The 21285-nt window shown below is 37.8% G+C and overlaps 2 protein-coding genes across 9 annotated transcripts in view; both read right to left on the bottom strand.

Annotated features, from left to right (window-relative positions):
* mtss1 (MTSS I-BAR domain containing 1) overlaps nt 1–9390 on the bottom strand; it is a 51373-nt gene extending 41983 nt beyond the window's left edge. The window contains exon 1 of one of the 4 annotated variants that reach the window (XM_052558229.1): nt 8693–9390. In XM_052558229.1, the coding sequence (XP_052414189.1) occupies nt 8693–8764 (72 nt within the window). In that variant the 5' untranslated portion in view covers nt 8765–9390. The remainder of the gene's footprint in view (nt 1–8692) is intronic. The other 3 variants (XM_052558231.1, XM_052558228.1, XM_052558230.1) reach the window with 3 other exon arrangements.
* A 2375-nt stretch (nt 9391–11765) lies between these two features.
* Nucleotides 11766–17687, bottom strand: osgn1 (oxidative stress induced growth inhibitor 1). Of its 5 annotated transcripts, XM_052558232.1 has the most exons (7): nt 17473–17687; nt 15997–16064; nt 15757–15866; nt 15418–15554; nt 15044–15235; nt 14472–14563; nt 11766–14304 (listed from the first exon to the last, which is right to left on the bottom strand). In XM_052558232.1, the coding sequence occupies exons 3-7, from the start codon at nt 15839–15841 to the stop codon at nt 13260–13262; spliced, it is 1551 nt and encodes a 516-aa protein (XP_052414192.1). In that variant the 5' UTR covers nt 15842–15866; nt 15997–16064; nt 17473–17687; the 3' UTR covers nt 11766–13259. The 5 variants fall into 5 exon arrangements, with proteins under 5 accessions (XP_052414192.1, XP_052414193.1, XP_052414194.1 ...); XM_052558233.1 differs by lacking the exon at nt 15757–15866 and having other exon boundaries at nt 17473–17684; XM_052558234.1 differs by lacking the exon at nt 15757–15866 and having other exon boundaries at nt 17589–17667.
* Nucleotides 17688–21285: the final 3598 nt, after the last annotated feature.

Here is a 21285-nt window from a genome sequence, read left to right as displayed (position 1 = left end):
ACGAGGGTGTGTCTGCTTTAGCTGGCAGAAAGGGTGTATCCAGTGTGTGTGTGCGTGCACGTGTACCAGGCGTACAAGTGTCAGGACGGTCTTAACCAGGTTGCATTTCAGAGGTGATTCACAGGCAGGCCTGTGCACGGAACATGCAGTTTTACACACGTCAGACGGAGGGATTGTGGGATGGTGGAGAGGGGGGAGGGGGACGTCCTGAAGCAGGAATGTGCACAGGCAGACAGCTCCTCAGCTGTAGACAAAAATCATTACCTTCTCCAATACATCTTAAGCGGCCTCAAACAGCCTGGCTGATGTCAACGAAAAGTGTTGAGGCCTTTTAATGATCAGTGTCCAGCAGGAATAGACACTGGGCTCGAGGGGGAGGGACACGAAAAGGCTGCAAAACAGTAGTTGCTATGACATTATGGTTATTAAACATGGCTTAAGTCAATTCAGAAGTAAATATAAGGGATGTTTTACCTGTGTTATTGTCCACCAGGCAAAACATGAAATCAAAAATAAGACTGCATTTCTTCACAATAAGCTGTATGATTTTAAGTATCAATCCTGAAGGATATGGGTGTAAAATGTTGCCAACTAGCTTACGATTTGTTATAAATCACTATCTTCAAGACAATGCAACTGAACCAGCACACTTTGCTTAAGTTTTGTCCAGTGCATCAGGTATGCTTGTGATTTTTGCTATTTACATTTAACTGAACTGTAAGAATTATATGAATTCGCACATTTAAAAAAACAAACATACATACACAACTAACTACAGATTTGACACAATATAGTGGAGAATTACTTCAGTATATTATTGCATCTGCGCAATGCTTAGAGCAAACCTGTTTATGCGATATCACTCATAACATTTTTCTTTGATTTTGTAGTATTACATTTTTTTTTATGGCTTTTCTTTGAAAATCGTTTCCAAATTTTTACAAAAATGCAATAAAATGTTATTTTCGTATGATGTTATATTCTCACTTTCTTAACTGTACTGCAATGAATAATAGTAGCAATGCAAATGCAAAACTATTTCGTGCAGCACTTTCACCTATTAAATCTCAAAGGCAATAAATCGCGATTAGGCAGAAGCTGCGATTGTTATGCATATCTTTCAGTGAAGCACAGTTCTGTGATCAGCAGTAAATCTCCATCCGAAAGCCAGAGGACGCTCTCATGCTGAAAATCCAAATATGCCCTGAAGAAGAAATCCAGGACATGCCTATCGCTGGAGCTGAATTAAGACAAGTTTTAACTGCTTTCATTGATTCAACGCAAAGACAATTTATAAGAGACATGCCACTTCCTCAATCCTCCATTCAACTATATTAGGAAAACCAGTAACGGCAAAGATGGCGGTTGTATCCACATGTCCCGCCCCTCTCGCTGGAAAGCCAATCATCTGCTTTTAAAAGTCAAGCCAGGAAACATTTAAGCCTATCGTCTGGTTCCACTCACGCATGCGCTAAGTTGAGGAAACCTTGCGCATGCATAGTAAAAGTATAACCTGTGGGAAAAATTTTCTATACATGCAGTTTTTATCTCCCGGTGACCAGTGAAAGTGCAGTTCTGTCTTGTTAGACTGAAATAGCTGCCCAAAGGCATTGCCAAGATGGCAGCCGAGTGGCACGACTTGCCTAAAAGGACTTTGTTCAACGTGACTAATGAACACACGACTACGGCAATATATGGTTAATCTGAGTTATTATTATAATTTTTAGGATAAAAATAATTTACTACTGCATTTCAAAGACAAACTTTCATAATCATGAAAACCCTAACCATCAAGGTTTAAAAATACTTTAGGATGTGTACATGATAAGGCTGCACGATGTGTCATTTAAGCATCGATATCACGATGCACGAATCCACGATAATCACATTGCAGGATGTGCGATGTAGGCTGTTGTAGCTGATCCGTTATTCATAAACTGTATGGGCCAGATGCTCCCCGGCCCTTGACAAATGTGATTTGTGGATTATATATTGGGCGGCAGTGGCTCATGTAGTTTGTCTACAAACCGGAAGGTTGGTGGTTCAATCCCCGACTCCACATGACCAAGTGTCGAGGTGTCCTTGAGCAAGACACCTAACCCCAGCTGCTCCCGACGAGCTGGATGTTGCCTTGAATGTGACACCGCAGTCGGTGTGTGAATGGGTGAATGTTAGGCAACTTGTAAATCGCTTGTGGATGGCCATGGGTAGGGCTTGGATAAACGATTATTTTTTAAACGATTAATCTAGCGATTATTTTTTCGATGTATCGATTAAACTAACGATTAATTTTTGCAGACCAATTCGATTTTGATTATCTCCCCATTAATTGACTACTAACAATTTATACATGTTGATTTACATATCTGAATGAAAAAAACATGAATTCCTTAACATTGCAATATATGTTTATTGCTCTTAAAATTACAAAATAAAAGACTGACTAAGAATGCATTACTTTGCACTTCTATAGAGATAGCATTCAATAAAACCTTCAAAAAAACACAGTTCACTGAAACAAGCTTACTTAACACATAGGGCTATTACTGAAAAAAGTTCTTCTTTCAGATGAAAATAACGACAACTTGATGTCTAGCATTCAATAAAAAATTTTCTTGTTTAGAGCTTGAAAGAATACAGTAAACTATGTAAACTTGAGGGCATTAAGCTAATACAGAGAGTGCTTTTCAAAAAAAAAAAAAATATATAAATAGTGGGAGCCAGCAGCCTGTCATGGAGAAGAAAAAAAAAAATCTCAGAATTCTCCACGTGAAACTTTGGCGTTCTATCGTGTCTAATGATTTTGGTTAATATGCACGAGGGAGGGATGGGAGGGAGAGAGAGAGAGAGAGAGCGCTCGTGTAGTTTGAAGACTGTGAGTCCGCGAGCGCCCGTGAAACTTTGATGTTTTGCCCTTTTTCTATCGTGTTTAATGATTTTGATTAATATGCACAAGGGAGAGAGAGAGAGCAAGAAGCAATCGTGTTGTTTGAAGACTGTGAGTGCGCGCGTGCGCAGCCGGGGCTCTCTCTCTCGTACGCGCCCTGTCATTCTACATCACTCACCAATCAAATAAGGCTTTGACAGCCACCAAAAAAAAGATCAATGCAGAAAAACCCCTGGATTGGTTATATAACGTTGGACATAATGTTGATCCGGCCATCGCGTATATTCAGCGCACATAAGGTAAACGTTTTGCAAACGTTTTTTAGAGAAATAAAAACAGGTCGACGAATCGATGCGCATATTTTGCGTATTTTTTGCGTCAACGTTATCGATGACCTCGACGCGTTGTCCCAGCCCTAGCCATGGGGTCTGTTGAAAGCGCTATATAAATGCAGTCCATTTACCATTTAATAGCGCATCTTAACCATCATAGAGTTTTTAAGTCCTGTCAGTTTAACAGGGCATATAAGAATGAGCAGAGAGAGAGAGCGAGCGAGAACAAGAGCGAAAGAGCCCCGACCGCGCACGCACGCTCACCTTCACCATCTTCAAACAACAAGAGCGCTGTCTTGCTCTCTCTCCCTCACGCATATTAATCGAAATCAATTGACACGAATGGTGTCAAAAAAAAAAAAAAACTATCCAGTGATGAAATGTTTTCGGTGTTGTCAAATCTTGTGCGATATCCTAAACTGCAGAGATAATTACACAATGCACACGTCTGATTCTCGAATGAATGATTCCTTTGAACCAATTCAATTGAATGAATGGTTTAAACAACTGACCTGTCCAACACTGAACTCACGAGACATCTGAATTGGTGTATAAAAAAATCTGTAACACTTTACAATAATGTCCTATTTATTAAACTATTTAACTACATTATTTTACATTTACTATTACTAAACTGCACTATAGCCTTCATTGTTGTAATCAAAAGTTGTACAGTATTTGTTAACATAGTTACTGCACTGTAAAGTAACATTACCAAACCAAGAACATTTGTTTTTATAAACGAAGATATACAAAGATTAATAAATATAGTAACAAAATAATTGCTCGTGGTCAGTTCATGTTAGTTAACATGATAACAATTCAAACCATATCCTAAAGTTACAAGCAAATAATTTACTCTAATTTAAATAATACTATCATTTAAAATGAGAATGTAAGTGTGCATCCCTTTTTGTTTGTAAGAAAAAAATTTGATTAGATTTCATATCGCAATATATAATCGCAGAAATAATAAATATCGCAATGTAATTTTTTCCCAGTATCGTGTAGCCCTAGTACATGATGACAGAATTGCCTTTTTTTTGTCAGCTATCCCTTTGATTACGTGCAATTCTTGACTTGCACAATTTTTTTGGTGAACAAAAACTGGCAAAATTTCCACAGAACACAAACTTGTTCTGTGAAGAGCTGTAACACTTGAAACTGAGAAGCATGAATCACAGACCATACCAGAAAAAAAAAAAAATTTCAATGGTGTGAAAGGAAAAATTAAGTAATGTGCATTCCAGAAAACACTTGCTTCAATCCATTAACGTCAAGCAAAGCAGAAAAAACAAACCCATGACAACCAAGCTCACATCCCTCACTACTTAACACTGCTAAACATCAAATTCTTAAAAGAAACAACTTATTTCTGACCAGTGACATTTGTCTCCGATTACAATTTATCTTTTTACTTTTGTATTTCACAGCCTACGCTTACACTAAGGGCTGTCAACATAAGTGACATTTTACCTAAGTAAGCAGCAGCTAGCGAGGCACTTTACATACATTACTCTTGAACATTGGGGAAATCAGGTGCAACACTGAGTACAACCTAAGAGGGGAGGAAGCATACAGACATTAGATCTACCCAAAATAACAATTTCAATGTAGACTAGTATAACAGAATGATTTCTTACAAATACCTGACATCTGGCATGTGGAAATAGCTACTTAGTCCTGCTTATTTAAGTAATAGTATTAAAGCTTTGCTCATTGTATTATTTGATTCAAAACTTCTGCTTGATTACAAAGCACACCAAGCAAATATCTTAATATGATCTTTAAAGAGCCACACAGATGGGAAATTAAAAAATACCTGTATTACAGTGTATGATATAGCTGTCCATCAGTGTAAACAATGTGCAAAGTAATTAAACCAAAAAGTACACGATTTATAAAGTTACTGGCTTCTAAAGTAAGGAGTCGACTCTGAATCGCTGAAACGAGTCGTTATAGATTTCAAATCTTTTGCCCATCACTATGTACGTCACTAGGAACACTTTGCATAATAATCTCCGCCTACCGTATTGGGAGAAACGGAACTCTGCCCTGCCCCACCCCCCCCCACACAGACGCTCTGGTTGGTGTGATAGCATCATGTCGAGGAGACAGTGTGTTTTTAATTGTAAAGGCATGTTTGTTTTATTTTCACTGCCAAAGAATGAAGATCAGAAGAACCAATGGCTAAAATTCATTTTCACCACAATACCAGAGCAGTACAACAAATCCCTTTTGTTGTGTTCACAACATTTCACTGATGACTGCTTTTCTAATCTCGGTGAGTACAAAGCGGGATTTTCAAAGCATTTGGCCATAAAAGAGGGTTCATTATCAACTTTATTTAGAACAACGAGCATCTCCGAATCACAACGCGAAGTATGATTATGAAGTTGTGTGTTTGTTTTCTCCCGAGCATCTTATCAGTATGTGTGCTGTCTGCAGCCTGTCTCCGCTGATCTTCATTTACAAACACGTCAATAAAATGAAGTGTAACTCCGTGAATACTCAACGAAGAGACATGAGAGAGATATCTATAGAAAGCTTGACATGTCTACTTTAAAACTAAACAAATGTTGCCGAAAACAGATATTCTGTGATAAAGTAATCCATATGAAAACAACGCGATGTCTGTTTTTGGATGAACTAAACAGTTAAAGAGATAGTTTACCCACAAATGAAAATTTGATGTTTATCTGCTTACCCCCAGGGCATCCTAGATGTAGGTGACTTTGTTTCTTCAGTAGAACACAAAATTAGATTTTGAACTCAAACCATTGCAGTCTATCAGTCTTATAATGTAACAGGGTGGGAATCACGGCTTTGGGAGTACAAAAACATACACAAACAAAATCAAATTAAACACTGCGGCTCGTAACGATACATTGATGTGTAAAGATACAAAACCATCCGTCTGACCATTGACACTCCTAATTGAGTTTGTAGATAGAGTGTCAATTGTCCAATTGAGAGATAGGTGGCAGTAATAGGGCTGTGCAAAAAATCGAATGCGATTTTCATGCACATCTCATCAGTAAAGACGCTCCTGTAATTAGAAGTATATCTCCAGCATGTGCGTTCAGATCAGGGTTGCCAGGATTTCACAACAAATCCTGCCCAGTTGCTTCTCAAAGCTAGCCCAATCGCGCTTCCAGAAGGTTCCCTGATAAAAATCACTTCCCGGGGTTAAAATATACGTTTATTTATCAGGGTTGTCTTGGTAAAATTAGCATTTTAGGGGCTAAATATCACGTTATTTGTAATGGGCTCACTTTGACCCGCGGACATGAAAAACAACCGCAGACTTGGCAACACTGGTTGGCATTTACTACACTGAGCCGTAATTCACTGACAATCTACACAAAATCGATGTTAAAATCGCAGGTGATTCTTTGTTGATTTTGAAAACGATTTTGTGTTAGTTGTCGGTAGACTACGGCTGACAGTTTTGTGTCTTTACACATCAATGTATCGTCATGAGCCTCAGTGTTTAATTTGGTTTTGTTTGAGTATATTTTTGGACTCCAAAAGCCATGATCCTCATCCACTTACATTATACGACTGATAGACTGCAACGGTTTGAGTTCAAGATCTCTGTTTGTGTTCTACTGAAGAAACAAAGTCACCTACATGTTGGATGCCCTGGGGGTAAGTAGATAAACTTAAAATTTTCATTTTTGGGTGAACTATTTACCTTTAAATCTGGACAAAAATGTAAACTTTCACAGAAAACAGTTCACACTTCTCCATGCACTTGGACATCACTGCACTCTGTGGTCGGCACTATTTATTGGGTTGTTATAGATCACAAGCCAGCCATTGCCCCACAGCTATTTTTTTGTGAATCATAACTTTACATGCACACAAATTCACGCGAACACAAACAATAATGGGGATCTCCTGCACACTTCCCCCTTCATGTGAATCAATAGGCCTATTTCCACATTAACAGCACGCATACAAATGGATAGCTAGACATTGCCAAAAACCTCTGGTCCATTTATTCTCTCATGACTATAGCTTGACTGAGTACAAACAAAAACATAGAAACATTTTTATCATAAATGCAAAGCATTAAATGCCAAACAAGCAACAATCCGAGTTCCTAAAATACTGTGACCCACAATGTATTTGAACATTAAGAAATATGTGCTGTTGCATTACATAGAGCAACATTATTCATGTTACACTTTTTAACTTATATATGCTTTGAGAACACTAGTAGGTACAACAAAGAGTCAAAAAACGACATCCAATGCCTTTTTCCACATAAAATTATGCATAAACATCCTAATAGAAAAACTTTTATAACGACAAAAAAAAAACAATGCTTTGACTGAATGCATACTTGCAAACTGAGCCTTAATGTCTAGATTTTAGTACTATGAATAAAGCCTGAGTCACACGTTTACAACCGGATGTGACACACGTTAAAGACTTCCTGCTCACCTGTGCGCGCTCACACACAACTGCATTACAACACATTTTCAACGAGGAAAACGATTAGTCAGAGTTACTATAATAAACAACTGGCATGAGTAGTATTTGAAGAGTAATTCTGTTTTAAGGTTACAATGCATTAAAAGTCACCATCCAGTGTCTAAAAATGAACATCAACATTGCTGTTAGACAACAGGACATAACTTAAAAACGCACGAGACTGTTAACTAGAACTTCTGACAGATGATAAACCAAGCGGACACATTTTAGATAGACTGATAGGCTGGATAATTGCTCAGCACTTTAATATATGCCATGTTACTATTAAATAAATATTATACTCATATACCATCGTATCTTCCGTGCTCATTTATATACACAGCCATATTTAAATTACATTTACCATAGTGTCCTTGATGTGCAGATCAAACAGTATGCTATATGAATATGATTCAGCCATGGTGCCATCTGTTAACATATTTACAACAGGGTATTATGGTAATACCATATTTTTTGACATTGTATAGATCTTGCATTAACATGTATATAAACAAAACATGGATGTAACGTTACTAAGATGGTACTCCAAGCTCCAATGTATTTAAAAGAATACCAACGTGCTTGTCAAATTAGCCATATTAATAAAATGCTAGTTTTATGTTAGTGAGACAGCAATCCATTTGAAGTGGCTTTGAACAAGGAAGGTGGAATAACCAAATATGTTTCTACTGTATATTACTAAACAAATAACCTAAATGTATTCAGTCTTTCTAACTAGTAAATGCTCTCGTATATCCGAGAGGATCAGCCTACACGGATGTAAATGGAGATTTGAAGGGGACAAACATCACAGGGCGCCTGGATTCACATCTATCAGCAGCCGGCCAACCACAGAACTGTTGCCAACCCTCCAGAACAGCTGGAAAATAACTTATTCCGAGCCTTTCTACAGACAGACTACAAACCCACCCATGGTGCTGGGGGGAAATCAAAGCATCGGGTGTGTTATTTCAATTTGAGAGGGACTCACCTTCATATCGTTCATGATGATTTGGAAGAGCCCTCCCAAAGCGCTGCACTCCTTTTCCATTCCCGCATCCATTTTACCACACGCGCAGTGCTGCTTATGAAAGCTCGCCTCGAAACCCGCTGTCAGTATCTGAAGGGTGCAGTACGATGCTGTTTTTGAAGGCTACCGTGTGAATAAGGCAAAAGTGGATAAATTAAAGCAAAAATAGTGAGTGTTATTCCGCTGATTGGCTGACTGGCGCAAGTAAACTAGTCCCGGCCACGCAACTTACTAAACCTCTAAAAATACGTCGCATCGCCACGACAAAAGTGGATAAAAAGCCTAAAAATTGGATTTTTAAAAATAAGTATCCAGGTCAAAAAAGTGCCACGTAAGCACAGGTAAACCCGCAGGAAAAACCGACCGTTGAAAGTCTGCGCCGAAGTACCTGGCTCGGCGTTTTCAAAATCTTGGCTCTGCTGGATCGATAGCCACGTTAGTTTAGAGCGCGACAACCGCCGTATTTTTTATTCCTCATGGTTTCATTCAGTCGATCCAGCCGCTGATATGTCCTTTATAGAGATAATATTGAGCGGTTGCCGTTTGAAATAGCTTTTCGGGTGAAATGAATACAGCAAAACCTGACTAAAGTTTCGGCTCCTGATAGATTCCACAGTGTAAGTGGTAAACATTCACTATTGGCTCGGTCGCTCTCGCGCTTTCTAACCCGTTTCTGTGGCTGACGACGAACTCAAACGGGGGCGGAGCACGAGTACTTCGGACATGTTCGTGCTTTTCCGTTAATTTTGTCATAACATTCAAGTAGTTGATGTATGTAAATAATATGTGAACCTGAAACACAAAACAAGTTATAAGGGTCAATTATGTATGCACCATCTGCAAGCTGGATAAATGAGCTTTCCATTGATGTATGTTTTTTTAGGTTAGGACAATATTTGGCCGAGATAGAGCTATTTGAATATCTGTTTTTTGAGGGTGCAAAAAATTATTTAATTATTATATTATATTAAGTCCTTAGCAATGCATATTACTAATAAAACAAATGTGTTTTTATATTTTTACGGCACTAAATGTACAAAATATCTTAATGGAACATCCTAATTATTTATTTTATGTAAAATAAAAATAATATAATTTTGACCCATACAATGTATTGTTGACTTTTGCTACAAAAATATACCTGTTCTACTCATAACTGGTTTTGTGGTCCAGGGTCACATATAATATATGTATGACCTATATTATAATATGACCTCATAATAGACACAATATTAAATGTTTGTACTTTTAAAAACATTTAAGACAAACAAGTAAAAGCAAAAATGTGAACCAACTGCAAAAATAGTTACCAACTGCATCACTGTTTATAACCATTTTTCTCTTCTTCTGTAGCCTACACAGAAGAGCTGGTGTTCAGGGATTCATATCATCTATGAGTCAGCATCACTGTAATCTTGCCCAGCCTTGTGCTGTTACCTGACATTATGAAATGAGTCCACCTCTCAGCTCAGCGGTCTCATAGCAACGCAGACATGATGAAGTCAGCATCACGTCCTCCAGTGGCCACCTGTCTGTCTGTGGGAGAGAGCGGAGGTCACCTTGTTCATCAGTCTGCAAAGGGCTTCCCACACAGCTTCGTGTGCCCACTCACAGCACAAACATCCAAACCCACAAAAGTCCATGGAAGGCAGTGTTTTTAAGTGTTGCTATAAAATTAACAGGTCATTTCATATATACATAAATAAGTGTAAAACCACACACAAAGTATCTTTTAATTTGTTTAATTTGCATTAGAACATTATAAGTAAACATTTTAGAATTCATTTCTCTTGAAAAGAGCTATTTCTAACTAAATAAAAAAAAATTAATCGTAATTTATTTTTTATTTTATTTTTTGTTAGTACAGATGTCCTTAAGGCTTAGGCTCTAGTAAATGCTTCCATCTAGTGGTGAAACTTTAGTAGTGATTTGTAATATGTGATGTGCTACTGGTGTATTACAGAAATTACAGTACATATTTTGTACTGCCTATTTTTTTTACATCATTTTAATATTTCTGTATATATTATGTATGCCATATTTTAATATATTTAATAATTAAACATATTTAAAAAAAAAAAAAAGCAATATTAAAGAAAATATTTGTATAACTCTAGACTTTGAATTCAAAATTAACTCAATACCTGCTTGTAGTTTAACCAACACACAAAAGCCATGTTGTTGTCATGTGACCCTTTTATGGATGGAAAAGTTTGAATTTTTTTTTTTTTTTTTTAAGTCTAAACTTTTTAAAACCTTAGTGGCTTTACCAACATTCTTAAAACTGCACAGACCAGTAACAAAATAATGACCGAAATTACAAATTTATACAAAAGAATATATTTGACTCCAGTTCGTCTTGGTAAGATATATACTGGTGCATCCCCATTGTGCAATAGATACAAGACACACAGGGGCACCATTATGCATATTTGTTTGGAACTGTGAAAAATTAAATGAGTTTTGGGATTCTGTACATGAGTTCTCTGTGATGACCCTGGGGAAAACATATCACAAGACTCTTTTAACATACATTTTTGGGGTGGACTTAAATGAAACATTAGACTCTCTATTTATAAAAAGGATAGGTGTGATTTCTTATGTATCTAAGAAATGAATTTTACTGAATTGGAAAAAAGAACAACCACCTACATTTGAATTATTTAAATGTATTATAAACGACACACTACATATGGAATATTTAACATACAGCTTTAAAAACTAAATCCGCATATTCTTGGAGACCTGGAATATATAAATATATTTTCATCTACTATGAACCCCTTTGACTCATGGTATAATTTTTCACCTACTGTTAACACAAATTTCTCCATTTCATGTGCTATCACTTTGTTTCAGTTTTAATTTGCTCATACAAAATGAACCTGTTGATGTATGTACTACATTTGTACTCTGATAATGTTTAATGTGCAATGATTGTATTGTTTTGTTTGTTATGTTGTAAACTGATAAATAAAAATAAAAACTGCACAGACCAAGTAGTAGTCATAGATAGACAAATGAATACACAGTATTGTTTTCAGGCTCCAGTTTATTATTAAAAAAAAGTATTTGACTGCAACAACGCATGTAGATAAACTATACATAAAAAAGTACAAACATGTTTTATCAGAGCTGCCGGGGTTCATAACTTACACGCAATTAATGCAGCAGTAATAGTTTTTAGATAAAAAAAAAGAAAAGAAAAAAAAGGAGGTTGCATCATAATCATGAATAATCTTCTTGAAGGAACAATATATGCATTTGTTTTGATTTTGCATCTTACAAAATTTGAAATAAATGTAGTTATTTTCATCATTGCATCAAAAGGTCCTAGGTCATATATTTGGCCCATGTCGGTTAACACAACGTTGAATAAGCTTATGGAGGAGGATTAATCATTCATTCAAATAACGTCATGATAGATCATGTCTGATGCAATGTTGCTGGCTTCACTCACGGCGTGCAAAGGCCCTCTTGTGGTCAGTTTTGTAAGAGCAGCCGGACCTCACTGAGCTTGGCTTTAGGTTTGTAACAGCATAATGCAACAAGGACGTCTTAAACTTTAAAGAGCCCTAATTCTAGACACTCAAGTCTGGTTTGCTGGTATAACCGAGGATTCACTACAATTGAAGGCAATGTACGGGAGACAAGAAGAAGAAACTACAATGATCTTTCTGATTTTTCAGGTCCACTATGATTTCTACATTCACTGAAGAAGACAGTAAGAGGGTTAGTACCACCATTGATACAACAGCAGCATTTGCTTGGCAAAGATAAGTTTTGTGTTTTCCTTACATGAAGGAAATATTAGATTTGAAAACACTGAGCCTACAAAAGTTAATTTGGCACAACAGAACATGATTGCTGTGAGAACATGAGTAGTGTTTCGAGTGAGCAGCCATGGAAAAATAAATCCCTGAAGTGTTAAAGCACCATGTGTCTGAAGACTCAGATTAATGTTCAGAGGTGGGTTAGTTAGACATTAACAACAAAAAAATGTGTCCGTGCGCTGTGGGATGTGGGAACGGTCATGAACTGTTCAACAACTGATTCCTTTGTGTCAGTTGGAGCAGAACCACTGAGCATTTTCTGACATGCATGTGGATTCTGGAATAGATAGCTATGTGTGACCAAGGAGCACAAAACCAGTCTTAAGTTGCTATAGCCAAAAATACATTGTATGGGTCAAAATCTTTAGGATATTAAGATTATGTTCCATGAATATATTTTGTAAATTTCCTACCATTAATAACTTCAGTTTTTGATTAGTAATATGCATTGCTAAGGACTTTAATGATGATTTTCTCAGTATTTCGTTTTTTTTGCCACCTCAGATTCCAGATTTTCAAATATTTGCATCTCGGCAAAATATTGTCCAATCTATACATCAATGAAACTATTATTTATTCAGCTTTCAGATGATGTATAAATCTCAATTTTGACTAATTTTACACTTAACACTTGTTTTGTGGTCCAGGGTCACGTATATCAAAACTCTTTTCACCCCTTAAAAGTCAAAGTCTTTTCATGCTTCCAGTGTACAGTTAGTCAGTTGAATATTCAATGAGCTCGCTGTGCAATTCTCTTGACGTTTTTTACTTCGTTTTCGGGCTAAATCACACACAATGGCCAAAGCTCCACCTTTCAGAAACCGCACAAAGTTCTCACCCACCAGCGGACCCATGGCATACATCCCAGGCTCCTTCACACACTCATACGTGTATGGATCCACGTCTAGCGGGTTCCGCCGGCAACTGATTGGCTCTTCCGAGTCCAACGCCAGCGGACCACCATGTTCGGGGAGGAATGACAGGTTGGGATGGGCACCAATCAAAACGAGCGCCATTGAGACTTGCAGCACGGTCTGTTTCCCTCCCTCATCCTCAAGCACACACTTGCCATCAGATCTGAAGGCAGCCACATGGTGCTTTGGGAAACTGAGGTAACCAGGATAACAGTTGCCATCAGCAGGTGAAGAAAGAGGCTGGTTGGACAGATTGGCCACCGTCTCACCCCCTTTGCACTGTTGTTGGCTCATCATTTGATGCACTTTGTGGTACTCGGGGTAGAGGAGCTTGGGCAGCTGGTTGAAGATGAGTGCTGGATCGCTCACAGGTCGTCTAAAGGCGTGATATACAGGAGTGTTTAAGTGGTGAGCTGCGAGAACGGCATCTGCTGCCGTCAACCCAGCACCGACCACAAGAACCGGCTCTGAAGCGCTGTCCAAGTGGCCTGACGAAATGGCAGCTTCCAGCTCCCAGAAGCTGTGGCAAACGAAAGGAAGGTTTTCGCCTTCCACGCCGAGACGGGCAGGGATGTCGTGGGTCCCTGTGGCAAGCACCACATTCTCGGCATAGACCGCGAAAGGGACTTCAATTTCTTCACCACTGCTTGCTCTTTTCTGGAGGCCTTGGATCTTCCAAACGGAGCGGCCAGATTCAAGGGAAACCCGAGACACTGAGGTCACGGTGGTGCCGCAAGCAAAGCTCTTCTCCATACCCATTTTAGTCACATAGTGCTGATAGTACGACGCAATCTCAGCTGGTGTGGCCCGGTCATTACGTAGATTTCTGCACACACAAACCAAACAAACAGTATTGATCATTTGGAGCACCAGAAAGTGTTCTACACATAATGCCTTTTCCACAAAAAAACCCACAATATGAAAAACGCATTACACCATAACAAACATTATTCTCTTCATTAACTTTAATGTTGCTGTTAAACTTCTTTATACCTTCGTTTATCTCTCATCCATTCCTTCAGCTTCACACCAGGAAGTTCCATCCAGTTAGCCAAGCTGAGTGTCAGCATTGAGCCCTCCATCGCCTGCAGGCATCAAACAAAATAAACACAAATTGACATCTTGGAATGAAGCAGGCAGAGCACAAGAATGACATCTGATCAGACTGGTGCGAAAACACAACAGAAGACACTGTTTCAGTTGTTCTCAGACACGCAACTATTAATCACATGAGTTCTTTTCCATCAGTACCTTCTAAGTGTTTTTCCTCAGGGCTTTCCTTGTGTATTAGAGTAAACCTCACATTTTCATGTATTTTACTCATTGCTCTTTATCACATGACATTATTAGGAATACAGCTTTGCAAAGCATCTCCAAAATTTGAAGATAATTTTATTTTTCTTTAGATTTCGGAGTGAAACATGACTTGCACGTGTATTTGGGACACATAGTAGAGCTTCACAAAAAAAAAAAAAAAATTAATTAAATAAATAAATAAAAGAGACCAATGTGTCTGCTGAGGAATTCGCGAAGACGCCAGAAATATGTTAGGTGTGGTTACTTACATGCCAGGCCCCTCCAGGTGGTCCCTTCCCCAGCACTAGGTGAGGTGTGGCCCTTTCTGGCTCATGTCTCCATATCAGCGGGGAGGCGCACTCCACCCCAAAGTCACCATCTGGAAGAAGGAGGGCGTCGAACAGCACAGCCACAGGGTTTGATGAACGCCCTTCTACACCCTCACACAGGTACTCCAGATCCTACATGTACATAAGACAACAAAACTGTTCTTTTTTCTGTATTTGAACATGAGAATGTGTGTCATTGGCAACATTCCCTAATCTTTGTAGTGGTCTATAGGGGCTTTTGGTGAAAAAAAATAATAGATTACCACTTGTTATGTAAAGAGGTGTGGTAAATGTGAATTATGTGTGTGCATTACCTGGTCAAACAAAGACAGATGAGGATTCTCTTTCAGCTTGTTATGCAAAATTGGGTTGGGATGGAAGCCATCGGGGGAAAGGTAAGGTGTGTATCCCGACAGCAAATAAGAGAGACAAATCCCTGATGGTCCATTACCTGAAATACAGTCATGCATGTGAATACTGGAAATGCTCTATACAGATCAGAACAAGAGATCTCACTGTTTTTAAGATGATATAATCTCACATTTAAACATGGTAAAGCTAACTGACGTGAAAGAATTTTCAAAGTAAACAAAATATTTAATAAACAAAAAACAAGGGATTCTGGATGTGCAGAACATGGTTGAATAACATGCCTTCCAAGGCATTCTGTAGAGTTCTGCACGCACAGATTCCACTTGAGCCTGTTCTAGTTAATTCTGGACCTTGGCTGCAATGCATTTTAATTTGCTCAGAGAAGTACAGTCTAGAACAGAGGAAAGGGAGAGAGAAACAACAGAATAAAAATAGAATGGTTTTGCATGCCTAATGCATGTAAATGTACATTAACAATTCCGAGAGCTCGTGGTAAACAAATATATAATGACAACTCTTACCAACAATGACAACAGGCAGGATATCATCAGAAAATATGTCTTTGTTGTACAGCTCCATAGTGGTTCACCTGTTACATACAAAAAGAGAATAAATGGCGAGCTGCAAAAGCATAAACCCCCGCCCAATTTACACAATACAAGATCACTCCATCCAATTTACACTTTCTTAGTCATGACCAGTAAAGTGACTCATATTTTCCTCTTGTATTATATAACCCTATATAATCTGCATTACAGTAAGGCAAACTTTACATTAGCTTCAGCCGGCACTTCTTACGAATCAACCGATGTATAGTTACATAATAAGTTCAGTGTAACCATGAGTGCGCAGAATTTCTTAAAGGGACAGCGCCTGTTTAAAACGGTTCGCTCCAGGGTCAAAATCGCCAAGTCATTCTGAATTGCGATCGCACGACATGCTAGATGTCTAGTACACCTATTAATACACAAATACAAAGCTCTGCTGCTGATTTCACTTAAATATATACACGTGTAATACACGTGACCGAGTTTACAGACTTTTTCCTGTAAACTCGGGGGGCGTGTGTGCCTAAAACGGAGTACGTGCAAGACGTTTTTATGTTTGTTTTGGACAGTTTATAAAAATGCAGTTTTATAAAAAACTTAATGTCCATCTCATAAAAAGTTTAGCAGACACAAATCATTCAAGTTCAACGTTTAGAAACCATAAGCACGTAGCTTTAAAGCGTGATAACGCAGTTACCAACGTGTGAACTGGAAAGCAAAACTGTGGGACTGCTCATTTAAGCCACTTGAGACGTTTCCCCCCAACTGACCCGCAAATTGTGAATAATTTTTGATTGAAAATAAGGTCGCCGCGCGTGCACGGGTCAGTTCTGAAGTCCATTCAAGGAACTAAACCGCACGCTTTCACTTGTGCCTATATTTAAAGACACAGTTCACGCAAAAGTTAAACTACGGTGACACTCACGATCATGTTCTTCCAAATGTGACGAAACCAAAACTCTTACTAAGCTTTCTTAATGTGGCACACACGCTATGGAAGTGAATGGCGACAGTCCCTAACATTCTGCATTCTACACTCCTGTCATTTTTCTTTCACTTTTAATATATGTGATAATGCATTTAATAACGGAGATATTTGCGCTCCACAGAACTTTCCAGAGCAGTCGACATGCGTTTCCCAGTGATGGCTTCATCGTTTCACAGTCGCATTGTGCGAAGCGAGCCTCACCGCACACTGTTAAACTGGTCAGATGCGCGAATAGCCTGATCAGACATGCTGTCGCGAGACAATTTCCATATCCGACGGACACATTACGACGCAACACCAAATTAAGGAAACAAGAACAAAGATGAGTTGAAATGACCCAAGAGATGAGATGAGTGCAAAACGTGACGCATTTCATCAAATCACGATTGAAAATGATGTCAAATATTCTAATGTAACTTACACTGGCGTGATGAGCGTAAACCAAAAATCATGTAAGTTACCTGTAATGCAAATTTCCAAGATCCGAATAACTCGCAGTTGACGTAAGATAGCAATTCTTGAATATACAAGCAGAGCGGCTGCGTAGATATTTTAAATGGAAAGGTAAAATACCCACGCAGCTTTCTCCGGTTGTTCTTCTGTGTGGCTGTAATGAGAGATGCCGCAGCACCGTTAGAGCCTTAAGAAGATACTCTCATGCGCTAATGGGTTTTATAATTCTTCTTCAGCGTCCGCCCATAAGAGCCAATCATCGAGCGAAGACGTGACGCTTGGCATTATGATTGGTTGGGTGAAGGTTGACGCAAAGAGCGTGTTCTAGCTTGTAGTTTTCCATTCACTGACAATGCTCTTATCCGATTGGTCTGAGTCTAGCGCTCACTTCACACCAGCCAATCAGCAAACACAGCGGCTTGAACGGTGTCGCCGCCATAGAAAACAGTGTTAAAACCCATAGATACCATAGACAGTAAAAGAAATGGACACAGCGACCCCATTGGAACTCAATTGAGACAAATGAAGCCCAGTTTTAGCGTTTTTTAGCACTTCCGTTTCTGACGCGCAGACTCAAACGAAGCTTGACGACGTCAGCAACCTGTCTGACAGATGTAAATCTTCTAGTAGCTGTGTGTGCAAACTGCCATCGTTAATCTTGCAGAGACGGCGAGCTTGAGCGGGGAGTTCTTTGTCGTGAGTGAGCAGGAGTAAGTATTCTGATTAATTATTTTGTATAGTATTTTAAAATGTAACGCCAGTACGCCATATTAAATTAATTGCCTGCGAGCTTCTCCTCCTGTCTGTACGGTAATGCGACAGAGAGCCGAGTGGTTATGACGCAATCGTTAGCCTATTTTTTACAAAAACTGTTTATACGGGGCCATAATGTAACATAGAAGGTAATGGAGCCCTTTATACATTGTCGTGTATCTTTAGAAATAAATAATGGACAAACAGAGTCTTTAAACGCCTCAGATGTAAAGTTATTCGCTGTCAAAGTGACGCCAAAATGAATGGGAGTCAATGGGAATGCTAACGCAAGTGAAGTTCTGCTAAAAGATGGCAGCCCCCATCCGACTTCAACTTCCGGTCGAGTTCCTTGCCCCTTGATAGATACGTATATATATCTATGTTAAAACCTGTTTTTATACAGTCTATGGTTAAAACCCATCACATCTCCATTTCAGAGAATTATTACCTTTATTGACCCCATAAACAATTATTTTAGCCTTTCTTTTGTTATACAAATGTGAATTATTATTTATTCACAAGACAAACATTTTGACGTTGAATGTTACAGAGTTTCAACAGCAATGAGAACTGCTAAAGGTGTATTTACTTAGTTTGTGAATTTGTCTGTATATAATTTTTTTTTCATTCAGCAAATCATTTTTATAGCCCTGGCTCTTTTTATTGTAGATACAGCATGAAAACAGATAAAAAAAAATAAAAAAATAAAATAAAATAAAAATCTGACTGGGGAATATGGCTACTTGGTCAGGTGACACAGCAAAAAAGACTTCCTGTGACTTTGACCCCATTTTTGTAATTTATATTCCTTTTGTACTGAACTTTACACATGCTTAGTGTGCTGTTGTAAAATAGATGTAAACCCTTTACGACAATCCTCATATTTAAGTTACAACATAAAAACAATAATAGTATGTGACTGGGTGACATGCTTATAGGTCAGGCGATGCAGTGTAACTAGTAAATAGTCTGGGCTACTTTCTTTGACCCCCACCCTGCTCAGAAGAAAAAGAAAGTTTCCATTGTTGGGAACTAATTACTTAAATCCTCATTCAAGGTCTTTTCTCCTGGGTCTATTTGGGTTCCCATAAACATTTTGTTGAGTTCTGAAAATAAGACCTTTTAATAAATAGCACAAGGGAACAGTGCCTGTTTGGCAACTTCAGTGCTTAAGTAGAACAGCATGTCTAGAAACATGATCAACTGTTCGAAAAAGGGAACCCTGTTGGTTGACTGTGGACTGTAATAATAAATTCAAATTTATCAATCAGTTCAGATGAAGGACAAATACTATATTCTTCTTCAGCAAAACCATGGTATTTTGATGTATAACATGGTACCATATTTATACACCACAACATTTACATAATCATCTGAGCCATTTCAATATACAGAATTACAAAGATTAGTATTGCAATGGTTCTAAAATGGTACGTGTAAGAAAAGAAAAACAAAGACTTATCTTGGGACCTCGTCTAAATATTATCACAATGTTGACTGGGGTCTTGATAAAAGTTTAAGGTGTAGGAGGATTTGTTCTTGACCATCTAAACATTTAACCAAAGAACATGCTGTCTTTAGGACATTGTGATCCTTCATTAAGATTTATTAAGCCTCATCACACCGTGAGTTAAGACATCTGCACACATAATGGAATATCATTTTTTTTCTCTTTTGGAATGTATCTCTATTTTGCATGAATTTGCTTAATTTTCGAGGGGTTGACAGGGTTACTGTTATCAGATTATCTAATCTGCATCCAAGATGTTTCTTCAGAATAATCGATATATTAAATAACTCAAATACGGGTATTTTTTGAATCATTAAACATTTACAGTCTGTAATTAGTGGGTTTAATATGCAAGCATATTGTTGTAGACCAAATGTTTCATTTGAGTCCCTTACGCTCTACTTCAGCAGCCTCTTGCATCCTGCTGGCCAGTCAGCATATGACTCAACAAGTTTCCAGTTAGACAGAATGAGGGGCCCTTTTCAAAAGGCTTCTGAAAGCATTTCTCTTTAGTCTATCCAAGAGTCAACGGCACTCACAAAGAGAACCAAGTCTGTGTTATTACAAGGCATCGCTTCATCAGCTCAAGAGCGAAAGAATGGTTACATGAAAATCTGATTCAGCGGCTCACGTGCAGTTGTCATGGTAGCTCAGAAGTTATGTAAATGCTTATGCAACATTATTTAGACAATCTGCACAGAGGCCATGAGAATGAAAAGCAATTACAATGTTAAGCAAACTTGGGTTTGTATAATTGTATACATTTGTTATCATAGGTATCATGAACTAACAGCAAACAATAACTTTTTTCTGCTTGGGTAGCGTTAAAATATACACATGATTAATATCATATTAACTTGAAATCTTAAAACATTTTGTATTACATGTAGATATTAACATTGACCAAGATTAATAAATGTTATGGAAGTATTACTCATAGTTTTAGTTGGTTTCAACTATTGTTAACTAATGTTAACATTAGTTGTTTAAAGTATGACCTACCTTAGATTACAGTGACAGATGTCAAAGAAAGCTATCAAATATAAACTCAAACTATGATTTATTATGGATACTTTGACAGTTTTATAGATGAAGATAAATATTTAAATATAATCTAAAAACAAACATCTCAAGATAAATATAATAAAGCTTAACAACCTGTGGTTAAGTAATAATTGAATCCACTGAAAGAGGTGAAAGGACACCAAAACAATGCAAATGAAAAAAAAAAAAAAAAAAAAAAAAAAAATATTGTGATTTATGCAGTGTCATTCTGACTTTCACCTGGCGTGACTGACGTATCCCAATAATGACTTAAAATTTAATGTAGTTTGTTGCAAATGCCAAGAAGCAAATATGTAGTCTTCTTAATAACTACTATACTTCAGAGTAGAAATGTAAATTGTATGCAAAAAAAAAAAAAAAAAAAAAACTTAAAATGACCTAAACACCAAACATGAATTTCATAGTGCAGATGGGTTGAGTTTATGAAATAATTGGGAATAATGCTAAATCTCTTGACTTCACTATAGACAGCTTAAAGTATTTGGTGAACTAA

Source organism: Carassius gibelio, chromosome B6 (genome assembly GCF_023724105.1).
Source record: "Carassius gibelio isolate Cgi1373 ecotype wild population from Czech Republic chromosome B6, carGib1.2-hapl.c, whole genome shotgun sequence".
In the NCBI taxonomy this organism is placed as follows: domain Eukaryota; kingdom Metazoa; phylum Chordata; class Actinopteri; order Cypriniformes; family Cyprinidae; genus Carassius; species Carassius gibelio.
Note: the sequence above shows the minus strand (reverse complement) of the source record. Positions and strands in the feature narration are given on the sequence as shown.